Source organism: Pelmatolapia mariae, linkage group LG7, assembly GCF_036321145.2.
Source record: "Pelmatolapia mariae isolate MD_Pm_ZW linkage group LG7, Pm_UMD_F_2, whole genome shotgun sequence".
Taxonomy (NCBI): Eukaryota; Metazoa; Chordata; class Actinopteri; order Cichliformes; family Cichlidae; genus Pelmatolapia; species Pelmatolapia mariae.
Genome location: NC_086233.1, coordinates 22,121,568 through 22,138,800, shown reverse-complemented (window position 1 = coordinate 22,138,800; position 17,233 = coordinate 22,121,568). Strand labels below are relative to the sequence as shown.

Here is a 17,233-nt window from a genome sequence, read left to right as displayed (position 1 = left end):
TTTTACCCCACATCACTGATTATAGCAGTATTTCAAAGTAAATGAAAAACCCGGGCTAATTAATCGAGAAGCATGCTCCCACTTCCGTCAAAATAAGCATGTGTACAATTGCCTTGGGATTTCTGTGCACCTGAGGCAATTTCATAAAGCCTGTGAAAAACAGATTTATGCAGCAATGTATAAAATTTGTACTCTGTAATTACTCCAATTTAGATTTTTTGTATTACAAAACAGTTACTTGAAAATTTGATATCAAAAACAAAACTGCAGAGATGGTTAAAAAAAATCCACCAGTCAGATAAAGTGAACATTTTCTGATGTTTATCAGGTTGTTTTTTCCATTTATGGGTTGATTTCTGTGGTGCAGTGTTACCTGTGACACTTTCAGCATACAATATAGGATACGGCTATAGGAGCTTGAGAAATGCTAGAGTGATCAGACACTTTTTTATAAGATTAAATGGCTTTTTACAATATTGATGTCATACACATGCATAAGACAAAACAATTATTCAAATGTAAAGCTTCTGAAATTATATAATTAAAAAACAACCAAACAAAAAAACTTCCTTTTGCAGTGAACTCTGCTGCATTAGCTAATTTTCCAGTTTGCCATAATACCTTATCAGAGCAACTGAACTGCCACAACAAATTGAGTTTGTAGACCTGTTATCTATACACAGTAAAAATGAAAATAAGCTATTTTAATCTGAGTAAAGTTTTATAATTTAATCATTTAATTTAATAATTTATTAATAATTTTTAATAAATTTATAATTTAAAATGGCTCAAATAAAAACATTTACCACTGGCAACAAACAATATTTTGTCAGTCAAACAAACTTTAGTACATAGTTGCCCTGATATACTTTTTCAAAGCTGTGTAACAAAGACTTGTAAATTGTAGCCACCGAAGAATAACTTTCCCTTGAGGGTTAGGGTTAAGGTTAGAATTAGCATCATGCATGTGTGCATCCTTTCAAGTGTACATGTATGTCTATGCACTTGCAAGCATCTGCACAGACAGCACACTAACACAATGCTAGCCAAGAAGCCAGAGTGACGTTGTTAGTGAAACCTCAGTTGACGTACACATTTTCACCAGCCTAGCATGCTTTAACTACTTATCAGAGGTTCCACATTGGTGTCATATTATGAGATGATGGAACCAAAATGTGAACTGCAGACATTTTAGTTTCACAATCGTCAAAAGTCAAAAGCATAAGCACCCGGTGTGTGAAGTGACAAATGTTACTTCAAAATGTTTTGAATGGCTAAGGGATCATGAATACTAAAGATGTGATATTTGATTTTATTTAAATTAATTTTGATAAGCAAATTGAAGCTCAGAAGGGGTTCAGATGTGTTCAAGAATTATCCATCCATCCATTCCCTCCCACTTATCCATTTCAGGGTGATGGTGCTGGAGCCTATCCCACCTACCTGTCCCACCCTCGACAGCTTGCCAGCCTGTGACAGGTAATCGAGAATTAATTCAACAATACTATATAACTACATACTGTATGTTTCATTTAGGTGTGTCGTACTTGAACTGTACTTTACATGTTTAGATCATTTGAAAGAAGGAAGGGGATATTCCAAAGACAGCGAGTATAGCGGTACAGGCCAGGTACACAGAGAGACAGGGGAGCTGAATAGAAATGCAAGCATTTTGGGAAAAAGTGAAGAAACAAGTGAAAATGTAAAATGAGCAGCATCTGGCTACATTTTGTTGATATTGGAGACTGCAAAGCTCAGTGCAGAATTTATAAAATTAGGAGCTGGCTAAAGTGATACCCATTTTAATTTTCAGCCATTGTGAAGGAGAAAAGGTTTCAAACTTGTCCAGGCCTTAAACCTCATCTGTCATCTCTCTAGTACTAGTAAATGCATAAAAATAAGGCATTTAAGAAAAAACTGAATAAAAAATTGCTTCCTTGAAAAAGACTAAAGTTATAGTTTGGTATTGAATATTACATAACATAAACTATATACAAAGTGTCTTTGAATGGCAAAGATGCAGAAATGTGTGCATGTAGCACAGAGCCATGGCTCAGTGCCTGAGTGTCTAAATGAGTCTCAGAGGCCTGAATGTGTGCTTGAAGCCATTTATAATTCTTAACTTGTTTGATCTGCTGCTCACCACCAAAAATCACAAGCAGAAATTTTGGACTTTTAACTGTATTTTCAAACATTTTACAACTTTTATGTACTTTATTAGTGTTGTCGCGCATTTGCCTAACATAAGAAAGGTTCCTGGTTTGTACCAAGGAGTGTACTTTTTGGTTTTTGAAGGTAGAAATACAGGAATAATTATTAAGAATTAAGAATTGCAATTAGCTTAACAAGACACACATGCTTTTTTATACAATTAGCTAAAAAGCACATAGCTGACATAATCAACAGAATACACTGCTGGTGCCACTGAAACAGTACACACCAGATATACTGAAAATATAAATATCCTTTGTGATAGAAAATAGGTCAAAATAATCTTGTGTCACTCCACATGTTCAGCCAAGATGTAGATGTAGAATTCCATAAAGCCTGAATTTATTCATTCAATTATATTTTATTTTTTGATGAAGAATGTTTATTTGACCACTGTAGAGTTTTTTTATTGTTTTGAATTGTTTCCAGTGGTAGCACCTTTGAAATGTGAGCAATGTGAGATGCTACACATCTAGTTTTTTACAAGTCAACCATACAAAACTATTTGCAAAAGGGAGAAACAACAACTGAACAAAAAATGATGAATGAATATTGCTGGTCTCTGAGTGTCAATTTGCACCAGATGGTATCTGCAGTGTTTGCAGGCTATGAAAAATTAGGCTATAAGATACTTGTTGTTCTCCATGAGTCTATCAGGTAAGCATCAGTCAACCAGAGACAGGGACTTGCAACAAAAGTACCTACGTGGATACTTCATGTCAAGTAAACCAAAACGTATCAGTCTGAAAAAAATGCCGTGGCTCCAAAGCATTCTTAATATCTTCCAGCTGTACATTTTTGGTAGTGCGCCCGGTTCTTTCAGTTGCTGGACACAACTTGTTATTGAGTCAGACTGACCTGATCTCCCCTGGATCTTCTGTAACCAACACGTCTGTCTTACAGCTGGCAATGGGGTTGATTGACAGTTCCACCGGTGGCACAACAAAGCTTTTGCTGACTGGCAGCCACAGCCCTTGGCCCAGACTGTAGAATGATCTGTGTTGGCATGATCACAAGATATAAATGCCAGTTGCATTACCATCACATAACCACAATTTGTTTTACACAAAAGCACACACTGTGTGCAAACACAGTAGTATTTGCAGATAGAGAAACATGCAAAAGATTCTATGAAAACAACAATGAAACAATGAAGCAACAATGAAAAACATATGTTTAAAATATGAGATGTGTGGTGAGGGTCTCACATGTAGAATTTGATGTATGTTTAATACGGATCATGGGCAATTTCTCAGTTATTTGCATCATTTATTATGTGATAGAATAGAAGAATAAAACATATAAAGATATTTGAACACATATTAAAAAAAAGTCTTGTAATTTTCTTTTCCTTTTTTAAATAATTATTGTAAGAAGCAAGTTAACTATGAAGACTATGTGTTACTATATGCTATAGTCAAGTAAACTTTTTTAGTGAACAAGAAAATAAGTTCAAGCTTATAGTGATAATACTGTTTCAACACTGCTTAACATATTTTCTCCTCCTTCAATGTAAGTCCAGTTCATTGCTTATGAATGCAGTTTATATGACCTGGTCAGGGTGTTATGAATATAATCTGATTTTGCCAGAGACCTTTCTTATGAGTGAAGATTAATAGCCATAACAGGCAACCCTGCAGACATGTTTCCGGGGAAAACACAACATCAGATATGATGATAGCAGAGCACATGGTTTAGCTTTGCATAATGCACTCAAATGCATCTGGACAGGTACTGTAGGCCACAAAATCCCAGAAAAACAGGGCCTGTCAAGAAGGTTCGTATTACGTATTTGCTATCAATCTCTCGTTTTACTTCGCATAAAATATATAATTGAATTTCTTCATCATTCGCCACCATCTTTACTTTATTTAACTTTATTCCCAGTTAAATATTGCTGACTTACAACCCTTACAACCTGGCAAACATGAATGGGTACAAGGTCTGGGCGGCTGTAACTTAGGGTGTAGAGCAGGTCATCTACCAATTGGAAGATTGGTGGTTTGATCCCTGGCTGTTCCAGTTTGCATGCCAAAGTATCCTTGGGCATTGAAAAAGGTGGTCTCTAATGTGTTCATCAGTGTGAACGTGTGTGAACGTCAGACAGATTGCACTTTGGCACAGAACAAAAGTGCTTGTATAAATATGGGAAAATGAGGTAAATTGATTAAAGCGCTTTGAATGTTCCAGTAGAGTAGAAAAGCACTATATAAGAACCTGTTCATTTACTATTTCCACACTTTTCTTTCATATGGATCACAGTTCCAAACATTAACATGGAAAACCATCAACTTGTACAAAACACAGCTGTCAATATGTTGACTAAAATAACAAATTTCAGTTCTTAAAGACATTTGTTATGGGGCCCTCATTTCTTCATATCACAAGGTGCTTATTTTTTCATTGTTCCTTTTCAAGGAAAATGTAAGCAGCAACCCTGGTTTCCTATAAAACTCCCCATCTGTGAAAGCACTTGGTTTAGCTCCTCTATTCACTGTCATAAGACTGTCCAGCTGAAGAGCATTAGAGTCTTTTCTCCTCCTCCCCAGAACAGCACTGCTAGAAAACCATTTGGCTGCTTCATCTTTACTCACTTTGTTGACTATCTGTATCAGCATGTTCACGGCTGAATCTATTTGTGTTCTGCAGCTGTATGTGTATGTGGTGTCCTTCGTCTTTCTTCTCTCGCAGACTCTCGGCTGACACAGTGCTTAATCTATGAAAGTTTAGTTGCTGCTTTTGTGTGCTAGTGATGCCCGAGTCCTATCTCCAACTTACTGTAGCGTTTTTAACTACTGAAAGATGAAACAGGGTTTTGCTTGGTATTTTGCCTTTAGTGCCTCATTTCTTACAGTGGACTCACAGTGGCTGGAAAACGCTGCAAGGTCATTGTGATAAGGAGTGAGATAACTGTGACAAAGAGCTGTTCCTACCTACGTATTGGAAGGGTAGAGAGCATGAAATCGAGAAAGATTTCACAAAATCAAAACTTTAAACATTCCATGCTTTAGTTACACAGTTAAGCAAAACTAAAGGGAAAATTGACCATATTGACCAGCTTTTTCTTTTAAATCTCTATAATCAGGTTTACCCTGAGATTTTCATTTTCACACTTCTTGGAAAAAAAAAGAAATAACACAATGACCCCATCAAGGATGAGAGGTGTAACAAAAATGGCAGTAAAAGTATTTTAAAGGAATCCAATCAGGCCTGGTCCTTGGGCTATTCTCTACACACTCAGAGAGATCCACCATGGGGTGTATTTGTGTGTCCATTTGCCTTTGTCTATGTGCACCTGCCAGGTGCTCATCTCCATGCTCTGTCACACTCATGCACACACATACAAGATGACACAAGAAATGCCACTTTCATTCCATTGTGTGTCCACAGAGTCCACAGATGGCCAGCACAAGTCAAGCGCTGAGTAGGTGCACCAGAAGGGTCTTACCTGAAGATTCTCTCCGGGGCCTGCTCTCCTGTAACTAGGTCATACCCTTTCTCCAAGTTAGCATATGGCCATGGACTTGACAGGGGAAAGACGATAAAGGAATGCATGATCAAAGACAGCGATTTATCAGCATTTTTAAAATAATCTAACAGATGTTTTTATGTAATTCCATCAAGTCTTCTCATTTATATTGTTGTTTTTCATGCACAAAGCCTTTTAGTTCAGCATTTTAAGTACTTCAAAGTGTATATAATATTATGTATAAAACATAACTGAATACAAAAACTGAAAAACTGTCATTTAATTAACATTTCTGTCTGCTGTACAAGACTATACTGTGTCTGCTGCTACTCTTAAAAAAAAAGAAAAAGCAATGGGCATTTGATTGGTTACTGGACTGAATCCAGGGGATGACAGGTGCTGGTGAGTAACAATGTGAGACCAATGATGGGTTAGACCAGCTAAGTGTCAAACAAGGTCAGAGTCAGAGGGATCATTTCGGTGCCTGTCAAGCACTCTTCAGTGACTTTACTTCTTTCCCATTCATGCGTTTATTCTCAGCCCTCCACTCCTGTTTTTTTGTTTTTTTTGTCAATAACGTCCCTTCTCATTTCTAATTTCTTCAACCTATACACCTGATTCCCTTTAAATAGACTACTTCTTCAAGCCTGTATTGGTAGAAGTGCATGTTTTATCATATTAACTACAAACTGCTATTTTCCAAACCATGTAGTAAGCGTTCTAAGTTTCTTTTCATTTTAATACTGAGATGATCATCCTGCAGAGAACTGCAAATCCATCACAGTGAACAGCTCACCTTTATTTTAGATAGAAGTTAATATAGTGCAATGATGTGGTTGTACTACCGGCTCTGAAGTCATGCGTAAGGTTGTAAAGTACAAGTGAATCTCTACATATTAGTGGAATAACTACACACAACACAACTTACCCTTCGTTGCGACTCCAGTCGCTGCGCACACAGAGATGCTTATGAACGGGATCAGGGGAATAACCCTCATGACAGCTACATTCTCCTGCCGTACAGAGAAAAACAAACATGCACAGTGGCAGATATTTATCTATCACCCTGATCTCTTCATTTATTAGAGATGTACCTAACACCAAACTAAATGTTACATGATGTAAAACCTAATTCTTTTCAGGGAAATATTGTACCTAGATTTATTTCTGTCATGTTGATTGTGCAGTAATTGCCATATTCACTACTGTTTTACTTCCAGATTACAGTTCAATACTTCAGTTGTATATATTTAACACCAGTTCATGATTGTAGCCGTCTCAAGATGCTTTATACTGAAAGGAAAAGACTTTACACCATTAGAGAGAGAACATAATTAAAATATTCTTTATAATCAGTTTTCTATGTGAATGGCTTGGTTGTCAAGGGGAAAGTGAAGCTAGAAAACAATAGCATATGGAGACAACCACAGCAACAACAACAAAAAGGACAACATATAAACAGCAGGAGAAATTCGACAATTAATGATATGTAATACTGTCATATCAATAATATTCAGGTATAAAAAGTGGGAACTAAAAGAGAGGCTCACAGTGGATGATCCCAAATCTCCAAGGGTGAGTTCAGGGTCACCTGATCTAGCCCTAACTATAAGAAAAAGAAAAAGGGAACTAAAAGAAAGTTTAAAGCCTCATCTTCAATGGACAGAGGGCATCTGTCTCAGGACCCCTAGCTGTGAGCCAGCTGAACAATAGAGGAGCCCGATAGCTGAAGGCTCTTCCTCACGTTCCTCTTCTGGGAGTTCTACAAACCACAACTAACGCTCCATTCTGAGAGAAAACCTCTGCTGGGTTATTATAGTACACTGTAAAATGTAATATTGTGTTTAATTAAAAATATTAAATAGGCTGAACTCAATTTTTATCAATTTGTTATTAGAACTCGATTTAAATAAGTTACCAGTACTTTTTATGCAAAAACGCTGATAAACTCAATTTATTTGAGTTGTCTTAACTTAGAAAAACTAAGTAAGCTGGAAGTTTTGCTTCTCAGTGTGGAAGGATGAAAGATGTGTTTTGAAAATGCCAGGTCACTACCGTCCTCCTCCCTTGCTATCAGTCCGCATGTTCATGGTGCCAGCATTTGTTATGGAATATGTTGAGCAAACCTGGAGAAGCGTCAGCTCAAGATATTATTGTTGTCATTGCTGTGGATCTTTACCTGATACACTGACTTGGTGAGTAAATGTTTACTCTTATTCAAACTGATTTTGTGGCTTCTCTTAGTTTAGCACCAGGTTTCTAATCTTGCTAGCTAGTTAGTGTTAGCCTAGCGTTGCTGCTGCCGCTGGGCTCATGTTACTTAAAAATTAACACCACAGCCTTAAAAACCTTATATAAAACTATGTCTGTGAAATTTTCTGTTGATTGTTTGAAATAAAAAAGTGAGATAAGAGCCCAGTTGTCGGAGCCTGTGCGTACTTGTAAGCGCGGCAATGGCGGAGGAGCGCGGCTAAAAAACTTATTACTTTTTCTGGGTCACAAAATAAACTTTTAAGATATTTTCAGGCGAGAATGTAGCTGTGTAAAGTTCAAATATCTGCTCGATTTATCAAGACATCACATATTTGCAAAAATGCTCCAACGTTTTCGGAGACGTCCATTTTTTTTCATGCTTTGTGGCAGCTTTTGAACATCTGTGGCATCTATTAATGCCAAATCTAGCCTTTATTTAACAACATAAGCAAACTCTATGTTATAATGATTGCACAGCCATTAAGGATCAAATCAGTTTCTGAAAAATGTTCTGTTTTTTCTCCCTCTGCTTGCTTCTTACTGTCTTTGAGGCTCGGGACCAGCACTCCTGTTGTTGGACAGAAAGACATCAACTCAGTGGTATTTTGGTTTTCCAATATATTAGCAACTGTCAGTGACATTTATATTAATCAGGCTGATCTTTAATCATACTTTAGATCAGCTTTTTTTACTTATTGTTTTATTTGTGCTTTGGTTTGGGGAAGTTGTTTCTTTACTGATCTTTTCCTGTCTTCTGTTATTAGACTTGAGATATGACTGCACTGTGCTGTTGCTGTGACTCCAGTTAATTCTACAAGACATGCTGTGTAAGTAAACAAACAACAACAGTTTGGTCTGCATTTCTTGAAAGATCACATCCCAAACTTAGTTTAGAGGGTCTACACTGTATATAGTGAAGTCTGCAAGTTTTCTAACAGCAAAATTTGTTTTGTGCCCAAATCATTTTGCACATCATTAGAATGAAAGTTATTGGCCATGTTTGCATAGCCCTTTTTAAAATGATGCTTTCATGACATTATTGTATGTTGGGTGGTGGTCAGGGCTATCCAGACTGACAATTGGGACATTGAATGTCACCTCTCCGGTGGGGAGGGAGCCTGAGATTGTCTAAATTGGAGTCTGTTTTATACCAAATGCAGAAAAAAATGTTTTAAGAAAGCAATTAAGTTCATGTTCCAAAAAATATGATTGTTTGCTTGCAGGACAACAGGAGAGATGAGTCCTCCGTCACAGATGGTGTGGTCAGGGAAGATGGTCGCCTGCAGGTTCAAGCTCATTGCATCTCCAACCCACATCCACTGCGACTGTACTTAAGGGAAGTTAAAGACTTTCTTCTGCACCTACATTTGGATCACCTCGATCCATGATAGTCATTCAGGCAGTAATGCCTGGACTGGAAACAAGCCATCCTTAAAATATTACAACATTCCAGCTCCTGTGTTGGAATGAAAAACAAATGTGTTGTTTAAATTAGAGACTGCACTTGTGACAGAACAACAAATATTTTATTTTGATTATATAAGTAATGTAAGTACAAAACAAACTTGTGGTAGGCCTAAACTTATTTTCAGAATAATTACATCTGAGACTTTGTTTCATTGTAAGATTATAACAGTGATGGCAATATAATTGTTTGTTGTTCAGCAGAACAGTGTCCAGTATGTTGGCTGTTATACTTTGTTGTGTTTGAAAATAAAAGTTGGGCTCATTTTAACATCATTACAAAAAGTGTTGTTAATTATTTTTAATCATATTCAGGTTACCACAAATTGTTTTTTCATTTAGTTGAACTTGAAATGTTTGTCAGTAGGTAAACAATTAGTATTGTACAGTCAGAAATATCAAGTTATTCTTAATACTGCAGACTTGCAATGTATAAGTTGTCCTAACAGTCATCTTAAGTAAGCTTTACTTAGTTTATTTTGAGGCAACGAGTTTACATATTTTTTTTGAGTTCTGGGAACTAACAAGGCTCTACAGTGTACTCAAAATGAGTAAGGTGCCCTAACTTGGTCATCTTAAGTAAACTTGATCCAATTTTTTGGAGTTCTGGGAACAAATGAGCTTGTACAGAGTACTCAAAATAAATAAGTTGTCCTAATTTAGTCATTTTTAGCTAAGCTTTACTCAATTTTTTTAAGGCAACGAGTTTCCTTAATTTTTTTGAGTTCTGGGAACTAATTCGATTTTACAGTGTATTAGCTATTTACCTTTTTTAACCTGGAAATCCTATTGAGATCAACTCTCTTTAGGGGGACCTGGCCAAGGCAAGCGCTATATGAGGTCTTTCAGGTATTATGTGGCATGATCATTTAGGACTTTGTGTGTGACGAGCAAATTTTGTACTGGATTTAACAGAAATCCAATAAACAGGCTTTCATCTGCACAGCAACAGAAAATGTATAGAACCGCACTGAACTTCTAATATCACTAACTTTTGTGTGTGAAAAAGACTTAGCATTTATATGAACACATTTTAAATTTCATTAGGCCAATTTAAGAGCACTTGATATATAATCTAAAATCAGTATTTAAGGTTTGACTCTCATCATCCACTGCAGCACAAACTGGGTGTCATTAGGACGCTACAACACAGAGCGAACACCATCCCCACAGACACAGCGGCCAGGGAGGCAGAAGAACAGCACATCAAGAAGGCCCTGAGTAAATGTGGTTATCCCAGCTGGACTTTTGTCAAAGCTGGGAAGGCACCAAAAGAAGGCTCCAGCCAATCCAGGAGAGAAGGACAAATGCTGCCTAAGTGAAAACCTGTAGTGATCCCGTACGTGTCAGGAGTATCGGAGCAGTTGAGATGCATTTTTTCTAAACACCGGGTCTCTGTGGCTTTTAAACCCCAAAACACGCTGCGCCAAAAATTGGTCCACCCCAAGGATCGGGTCCCCTGACACAAACAGAGTAACATAGTGTACGCTGTTAAGTGCCAGGAGGATTGCCAGGATTTATACATCGGGGAAACCAAACCACCTCTGGCTAAGCGGATGGCACAACACTGAAGAGCTACCTCGTCAGGCCAGGACTCTGCAGTCTATTCACACCTACAGGCCAGTGGACACTCTTTCAATGATGAGGATGTACACATCCTGGACAGGGAGGAACGCTGGTTTGAGCGCGGAGTCAAGGAGGCCATTTACGTGAAAAGGCAAAGACCATCTCTGAATCGAGGAGGGGGCCTAAGGGTACATCTTTCGCCATTTTACAGTGCTGTGATTACAGCCATTCCCCAATTCTCTGTGAATGGTACTCATGGCCATTGATCAGTGTTCTTTGATCAGTGGGTTTTGGTCAGTGGTTGTTGATCAATGGTCATGAGAATTTGCATAATTAAGATTAAGGAACTGACCTCCCAGCCCATTGTCCCTTCAGTGGGCTGCTTTCAGTCATTATGCAAATGTACTTTTTATAAGATTGGGGAAACCTGCAGTCAGCTGAGACTGAAGAAGTCACTTGGATGAGTGACGAAACGTTTCTCCCACAAAACGCTACGTCCAGATGAACAGATTCAACTTTTGGAGATTTACTTACCTGGATGATTGAGCATGCATCAAGACATAATCTAAAATAAATTGATCATATTTAAAAATGAACCATTAATTTATCTGAGTTATCTGAACAGTCTTGTACAGATGCGGTTTGTAGACATCGTGATGCTGAGAGAGATCAATAGGAGTGAATGAGTTTAAATTAAAATTTGCAGTTTATAAAGCTGCTGTACTTGATGATGCCTTTGCGAAAGAGTTGTTTTTTCCCTCTCATGAGTAAAACTTTATTTTGTAAAGAAGTTAACAAAATCATTACTACGGAAAAGAACATACAAGGTTCAACAGAGCTATGGCTCTTTGTCAGACTGGCTATGAACCTTGGGTTGTTTTTCTTTTCTTCTATCAATGATGAATAGTAGCTAGTATGAGCCTCACAGTGGGCATTTTTTTAAAATAAATCAATCAACTCTTTCCAGGCTAGGCGAATTTCCTATAAATTAGTGAAACGCCACTTCCTTTCCAGCTTGTGGGTTTTTAAATCGTTCCAATAACTCAAACTTGTCTGATATGTTGCTTTATTTTGCAGAGGCACCTTTGCTGTGAGGCTGCAGCACTATAACCATGGGACATTGCATTTTATCTATCTATCTGTCTATCTATCTGGATGGGTGCATCTCCTTTCAAACAGCTGAAGTCTCAGTCAGCATTGAAAAGACAAAGCAGTAACATACATGTGATTAGTTACACATGCGCTGATCAGTGCCATGAATTCCACTGAGAATCTGACAACTGGCTTTCTGTTTTCTCCCAATATTAGGACAAATCTTTCATCATCCTCAAATAAGGCATTTTTATCCTGGCTTCTCTACAGCTGGTGGGACAGATTGCACTGCAGAACAAACAGAGACGTTCAGACAGGGCTACAGCAGCTTTTTGCTGGTGCATAGCAGTTTAGGATTTACATTTCTGATTTAAAACCATCCCTTATTTTCAATATTGAAATTTCCTCATCATATCAGTCACAGTGGTTAATTAGTATTTCGATGTGATCTTTATGCTGCCTAGTATAATAAATAAAATAGAGGCAAGTGCATTTTAAGTGATTGTATACATTTGTGAGATTTTGCCAAGGATGGCTTCTATAACCTTTGTATTGCAGTGCTCCGAGAATAAGTGCTTTTTGTTGACCTGTACAGAGGGATAACCCTGGAAAAATGTGTAATGGCCACCCTGTCTAGACCATTCAAATTTTATCACTTAACGTTTAATAATTCATTGGTTGATATTATAGTCTTGAGACTGACTCAAGGAGTGATGCACCATCAAGATTCTGTCAAAGAGTAGCTTTCAGTGTGGCCTTGCTAAATGAAAAACTTCTGTTTCTTAAAGTAGTAGTAAAATATCACAACATTCATCCAGCCATTTCATATAAAAGATCAATGAACAGCATAGAGTTTAATTAATCCAATCCAAGACTTTAGAGTGCTGTGAAAAAGTATTTACCCCTTCCTGATGTCTTATTTTTGCATATTTGTCACACTTAAATGTTTTGGATCATTAAGCAAATTTTAACATTAGAAAAGGATAACTCAAGTAAATATAAACTGAACTTTTTAATGATGATTTTATTACAGGAAAAGGGTTAGCCAAACCTATTTGGTCCTATGTGAAATTATGTAGTTAAAAGTGTTTAACCTCTTTTTTTGGGAAAGCTGAGTTAAATTTTACTAGTCACACACAACCAGACATGTTAAATCAAGAAATCACTGTCAGACAATGTGAAGTAGTCTAAAAGATCCCAAAAAGCAACATACCATACAACAATCAAAGTCATTTATATCTATCACTTTGAAAAGAGTTGCTAAGCCACTTCTAAGGTTTTATGACTAGCAACTGTCCACAAATGGAGACAATCTGGAACAGTGTTTGCAGCCTGTTACTGCTAACATAAAACTCAGCGTTTCATAAAAAGGACATCATATCAACTGTCAAAATGGTGGTGGTAGGGTGATGGTTTGGGGCTACTTTGCTGCTTCAGGACCTGGATGACTTGCTGTAATAGAGAGAACCATGAATTCCTTCTTTGAGTTCTCTACCAGAAATCCCTGAAGGAGTATGTCCGCCCATCAGTTAATGGCCTAAGGCTCAAGTACAATTGGGTTATACAGCAGGACACAGCAGCAAGTGTGACTGCAGTTCTTGCTACCTACAACCACTTATTAGGTTTAGGGCTAAATTACTTTTTCACATAGGTCCAGGTAGGTTTTGATGGGTTTTGGTGAATTAATTCATCTTTTCAAATCTGCATTTTATAATTAATTTTTTTTATATTAGTCTAACATTAAAGACTGTTTGATGATCTGAAACGTAGGAAAAAAAATTAGAAAAGGCAAAAATACTTTTTTATATCACTGTCTTTTTAATAACTTGTGATATTCCTTTCTGTCCAGATTGCCACATTCTTTAACTGCGGTCTTCCAACACAGCCTTTTTAAACAGGAATGTATTGGGAAAGAAATTCAGAAAACAATATGCTCTCACGCACAACCCAAACGGCAGGGGGATAAAGAGGATCAGTAAGTGACAGGCAGGCCTTTATGGACTTTTTGGCAGTAAACCAGCTAATCAGATTTTGTCCCAATACACCTGATGGCCAGCAAACCACTACCTATGGACAAATACTGCTCACAAATGCAAATTTTGATTTTACATCACTTTTGGCAGGATTGTAGTCTTTATGAGCTGGTATATCAAATAACCATGGCTGGTTTTGTTACACTACACTACATTAAAGTTAGGGAAATATTAAGGTTTGTGTTAAAATTACTACTCTGCCACTAAAGCTCATCGAATGTGGTCCTTCATTTTTGGCAAACAGATATCCTTTTCATGTTGCAAACACAGACGCACACACACACACGCGCACACACACACACACACACACACACACACACACACACTTCACGTTCCCATTGCTAGTCTTCACATACATATTTAACCTAGTTATACTGCATTCTTTCAGACTGCCAGAGGCTGCGCTTAGAAAAATCAATCTTGTGCATAAGCAGTCACATCACATGTTACCACACATGTTGGTGAGGTATCCCTATTATTATATTCTTTTCTTTCTCCTTGAAGTCTGGTAGGAACTGGGAACATTTCCATTATTATGTTAGTGCCAGAGTAGCAACAGTGATGCAACCTGAATTATTTGTTTTGTTGCATATATCAGCAAAAATGCAATGGAAGCAAAACACATTCAGAGTGCCATCGATTTTAGTATCTGGTGTGTTAAATACTGTAGTCCAGTTGTGTTTGTGTTTAGAAGATACCTCATTTTACTTTATTTTATTTTTACAAAATAGAAAACTACGCAATACTTAAATTACTGGAGTTCTGTTGCTGAGTGAACTGGCTGAGTGTGTCTAGACCAGGGGTGGGCAATCTCAGTCCATGAGGGCCGGTGTCCCTGCAGGTTTTAGTGTCCTCGAACCAACACAGCTGATTTAAATGGCTAAATTAGCTCCTCAACATGTCCTAAAGTTCTCCAGAGGCCTGGTAACGAGCTAATCATGTCATTCAGGTGTGTTGACCCAAGGTGAGATCTAAAACCTGCAGGGACACCGGCCCTCGTGGACTGAGATTGCCCACCCCTGGTCTAGACTCTAGCTGCTAGGACAGCTGAATGCTTCACTTGCACTGTGTCATGTAATAGAGTTTAGGGCTTACATCACAGTTAGAATTTGGCCACATTTCCCACTGATGCCAACTCAATGGACTTTCTCTTTGAATAGAAATAAATAAATAAACAGATAAAAGCAACAACAACAAATATATCTACTCTTATAGTTTATTTTATATTGAAAGTGATATGATGTGATTCATATGAAGCAAGATGTCACAGATTTCTATAGTTAGATTTTTTTAACCACATATCCAGAGATTCAGAGAGATCCAGAGAGAAGTGGTGACATTGTTTTTAGTTCATGCATCTAAACTTTAATTATCCTATAGTCATTTTGGACAGTTTATTTGGACAGTCCTAGCTTGCTCAAATTGTATAATCTTTCTGTTTCTACATCAGCATTCGTACTGAAGAAGAAATGCAGCTGAAACCATTTGGTTAAAATCGATGATAAATTACTATAATTAAGAGAGTTAATATTTGAGTACATGAGTGATTTGTGCATCTTACTAACAGCAATTACAAATGTAATGTTTTGCTTCGATTTACATGTTTGTTTGAAATGGCTTCCGATGACAGATATTTGGACCTAATAACTGTGGAGACAACACAGCTCTTTGTAAATAGCTATTTCTGAGAGGAATCAAATTGAAGTCACGAATTGGACGTTTTTTTCCTTTAGCTTCGGATTTAATTAGAAGGCGAAAGCAAAACTCTCTCCCCTATTTTATCTTGGCTATGGTAATATTTCTTGTCTTGGCAGTGTATTATTCAATAATGACAATAATAATAAAACAATAATAATAATAATAATAACAAATAACAAAAACATGCATTTTTGCTCAGTACACGCCCCCTCAGTCAGTAGCACCTGAATCAGATATTAGAGAAACTGGTTTGTACTGGTTTACTGGTTTACTCATACATATAGGATCTTGGGGGTGGGCACGCTACACGGTATCCAAAGACCATCAGGGTGTACAACGTCATCCCTGGCGTCGTTGCCCACCTCTCAATTTTAAATACATGTAGACATTGATGGCTATCAGGAGGGGCTATGTGCTTACCTGCTGCTCTCTCTCGCAGGTAGCTCCATGCCCTCCTGGGTTTTAAATGCACCTTATAACACACATGCATCAACACTACATATGAGCGAGCGGAGGGAGGTTTGGAGTCTTCACACACCCCCGTTCTCTGCGGGGCTAGGAGGAGGAGTTGGCCGTCCGACGGGGGTCTGGAATGTGGGGCTCCCTGCTGCTGCCGAGCCGGGGCAGTCTGCTTCTCTCCACCCCAGGGAAAAGGGTAACACTACCTGGGTCTGGGTTCAGTTTCCCCCTCCGGGGCCAAGGGTACCTAGACCTGGGGCTTAGAGTACGCTTGGGGAGTGTGATTGTGTGTACAGTGTCTCTTTATGTCTGTCTCCACGTTGGGTGAGTGTTGAGTAATTGCATATGAGAGCATGAGGGTGGGAATGGATGTTTGTATCTGTGTGTGCCTGTTTGTCTGTGTCTATATGTCAGGTTGGGTATCAGACGCCACCTCTCTAGGGACATCTCAGGCCCTCCAAGGTTTGGAGGCCTATCTCCCCCCACCACTTCCCCTGCCAGTGGCAGACGCCCTCAGACATCGGTGCGTTGGTGGTTCTTTGTGTCCGGGGGTGGGCGTCCGGGTACCCACCGGCTCACTCCTTGGTGGCTGCTTGTCGGGGCCTGGGGCTCGCTCGGGCCACTTCGGGGGTGGGGTACCCTCGGCCTCTCGGCCTGGGTCTCGGTCACTCTGGCACAGCTGGCTGCCGGCGGAGCTCACGGGCACGTCACTGCAACCCCCCCTGGCTTCTGCTCCGCGGCTGCTGAGTGACCCCTCATCTGGGGCTCTCCTCAGCTCTTTCTGGGATAGTGGCGCGGCTGCCCCTCCGTTGGTGTTCCTTGGTCTCTTGTGTTCTGAGGGCCTCTGGATGTCTGGAGTTTTGATCTCCTCCATACCTGCTTCATGCCCTGGAGGACTGGGCTGTGGCCCCCCACACCCTCTAGCAGATCATTACATGAAGGAACCTTTTAAATACAAGCGCGCTCATGCTCACAGGTGTACACACGG

General features: G+C 38.7%; 1 protein-coding gene and 1 long non-coding RNA gene across 3 annotated transcripts in view; one reads left to right on the top strand and one right to left on the bottom strand.

Annotated features, from left to right (window-relative positions):
• The window catches only part of LOC134630782 (astrotactin-2-like), a 280,317-nt gene that overhangs the window by 123,318 nt on the left and 139,766 nt on the right, over positions 1-17,233 (bottom strand). For both annotated transcript variants that reach the window (XM_063478441.1, XM_063478442.1), the window contains 3 exons: positions 6,609-6,693; positions 5,660-5,734; positions 3,070-3,207 (listed from right to left, as the gene is read on the bottom strand). In XM_063478441.1, the coding sequence (XP_063334511.1) occupies positions 3,070-3,207; positions 5,660-5,734; positions 6,609-6,693 (298 nt within the window). The remainder of the gene's footprint in view (positions 1-3,069; positions 3,208-5,659; positions 5,735-6,608; positions 6,694-17,233) is intronic.
• On the top strand, positions 7,782-8,806 carry LOC134632047 (uncharacterized). Its single transcript, XR_010094441.1, has 3 exons — positions 7,782-7,875; positions 8,485-8,533; positions 8,698-8,806. It is a non-coding gene; the product is annotated as an uncharacterized LOC134632047 (long non-coding RNA).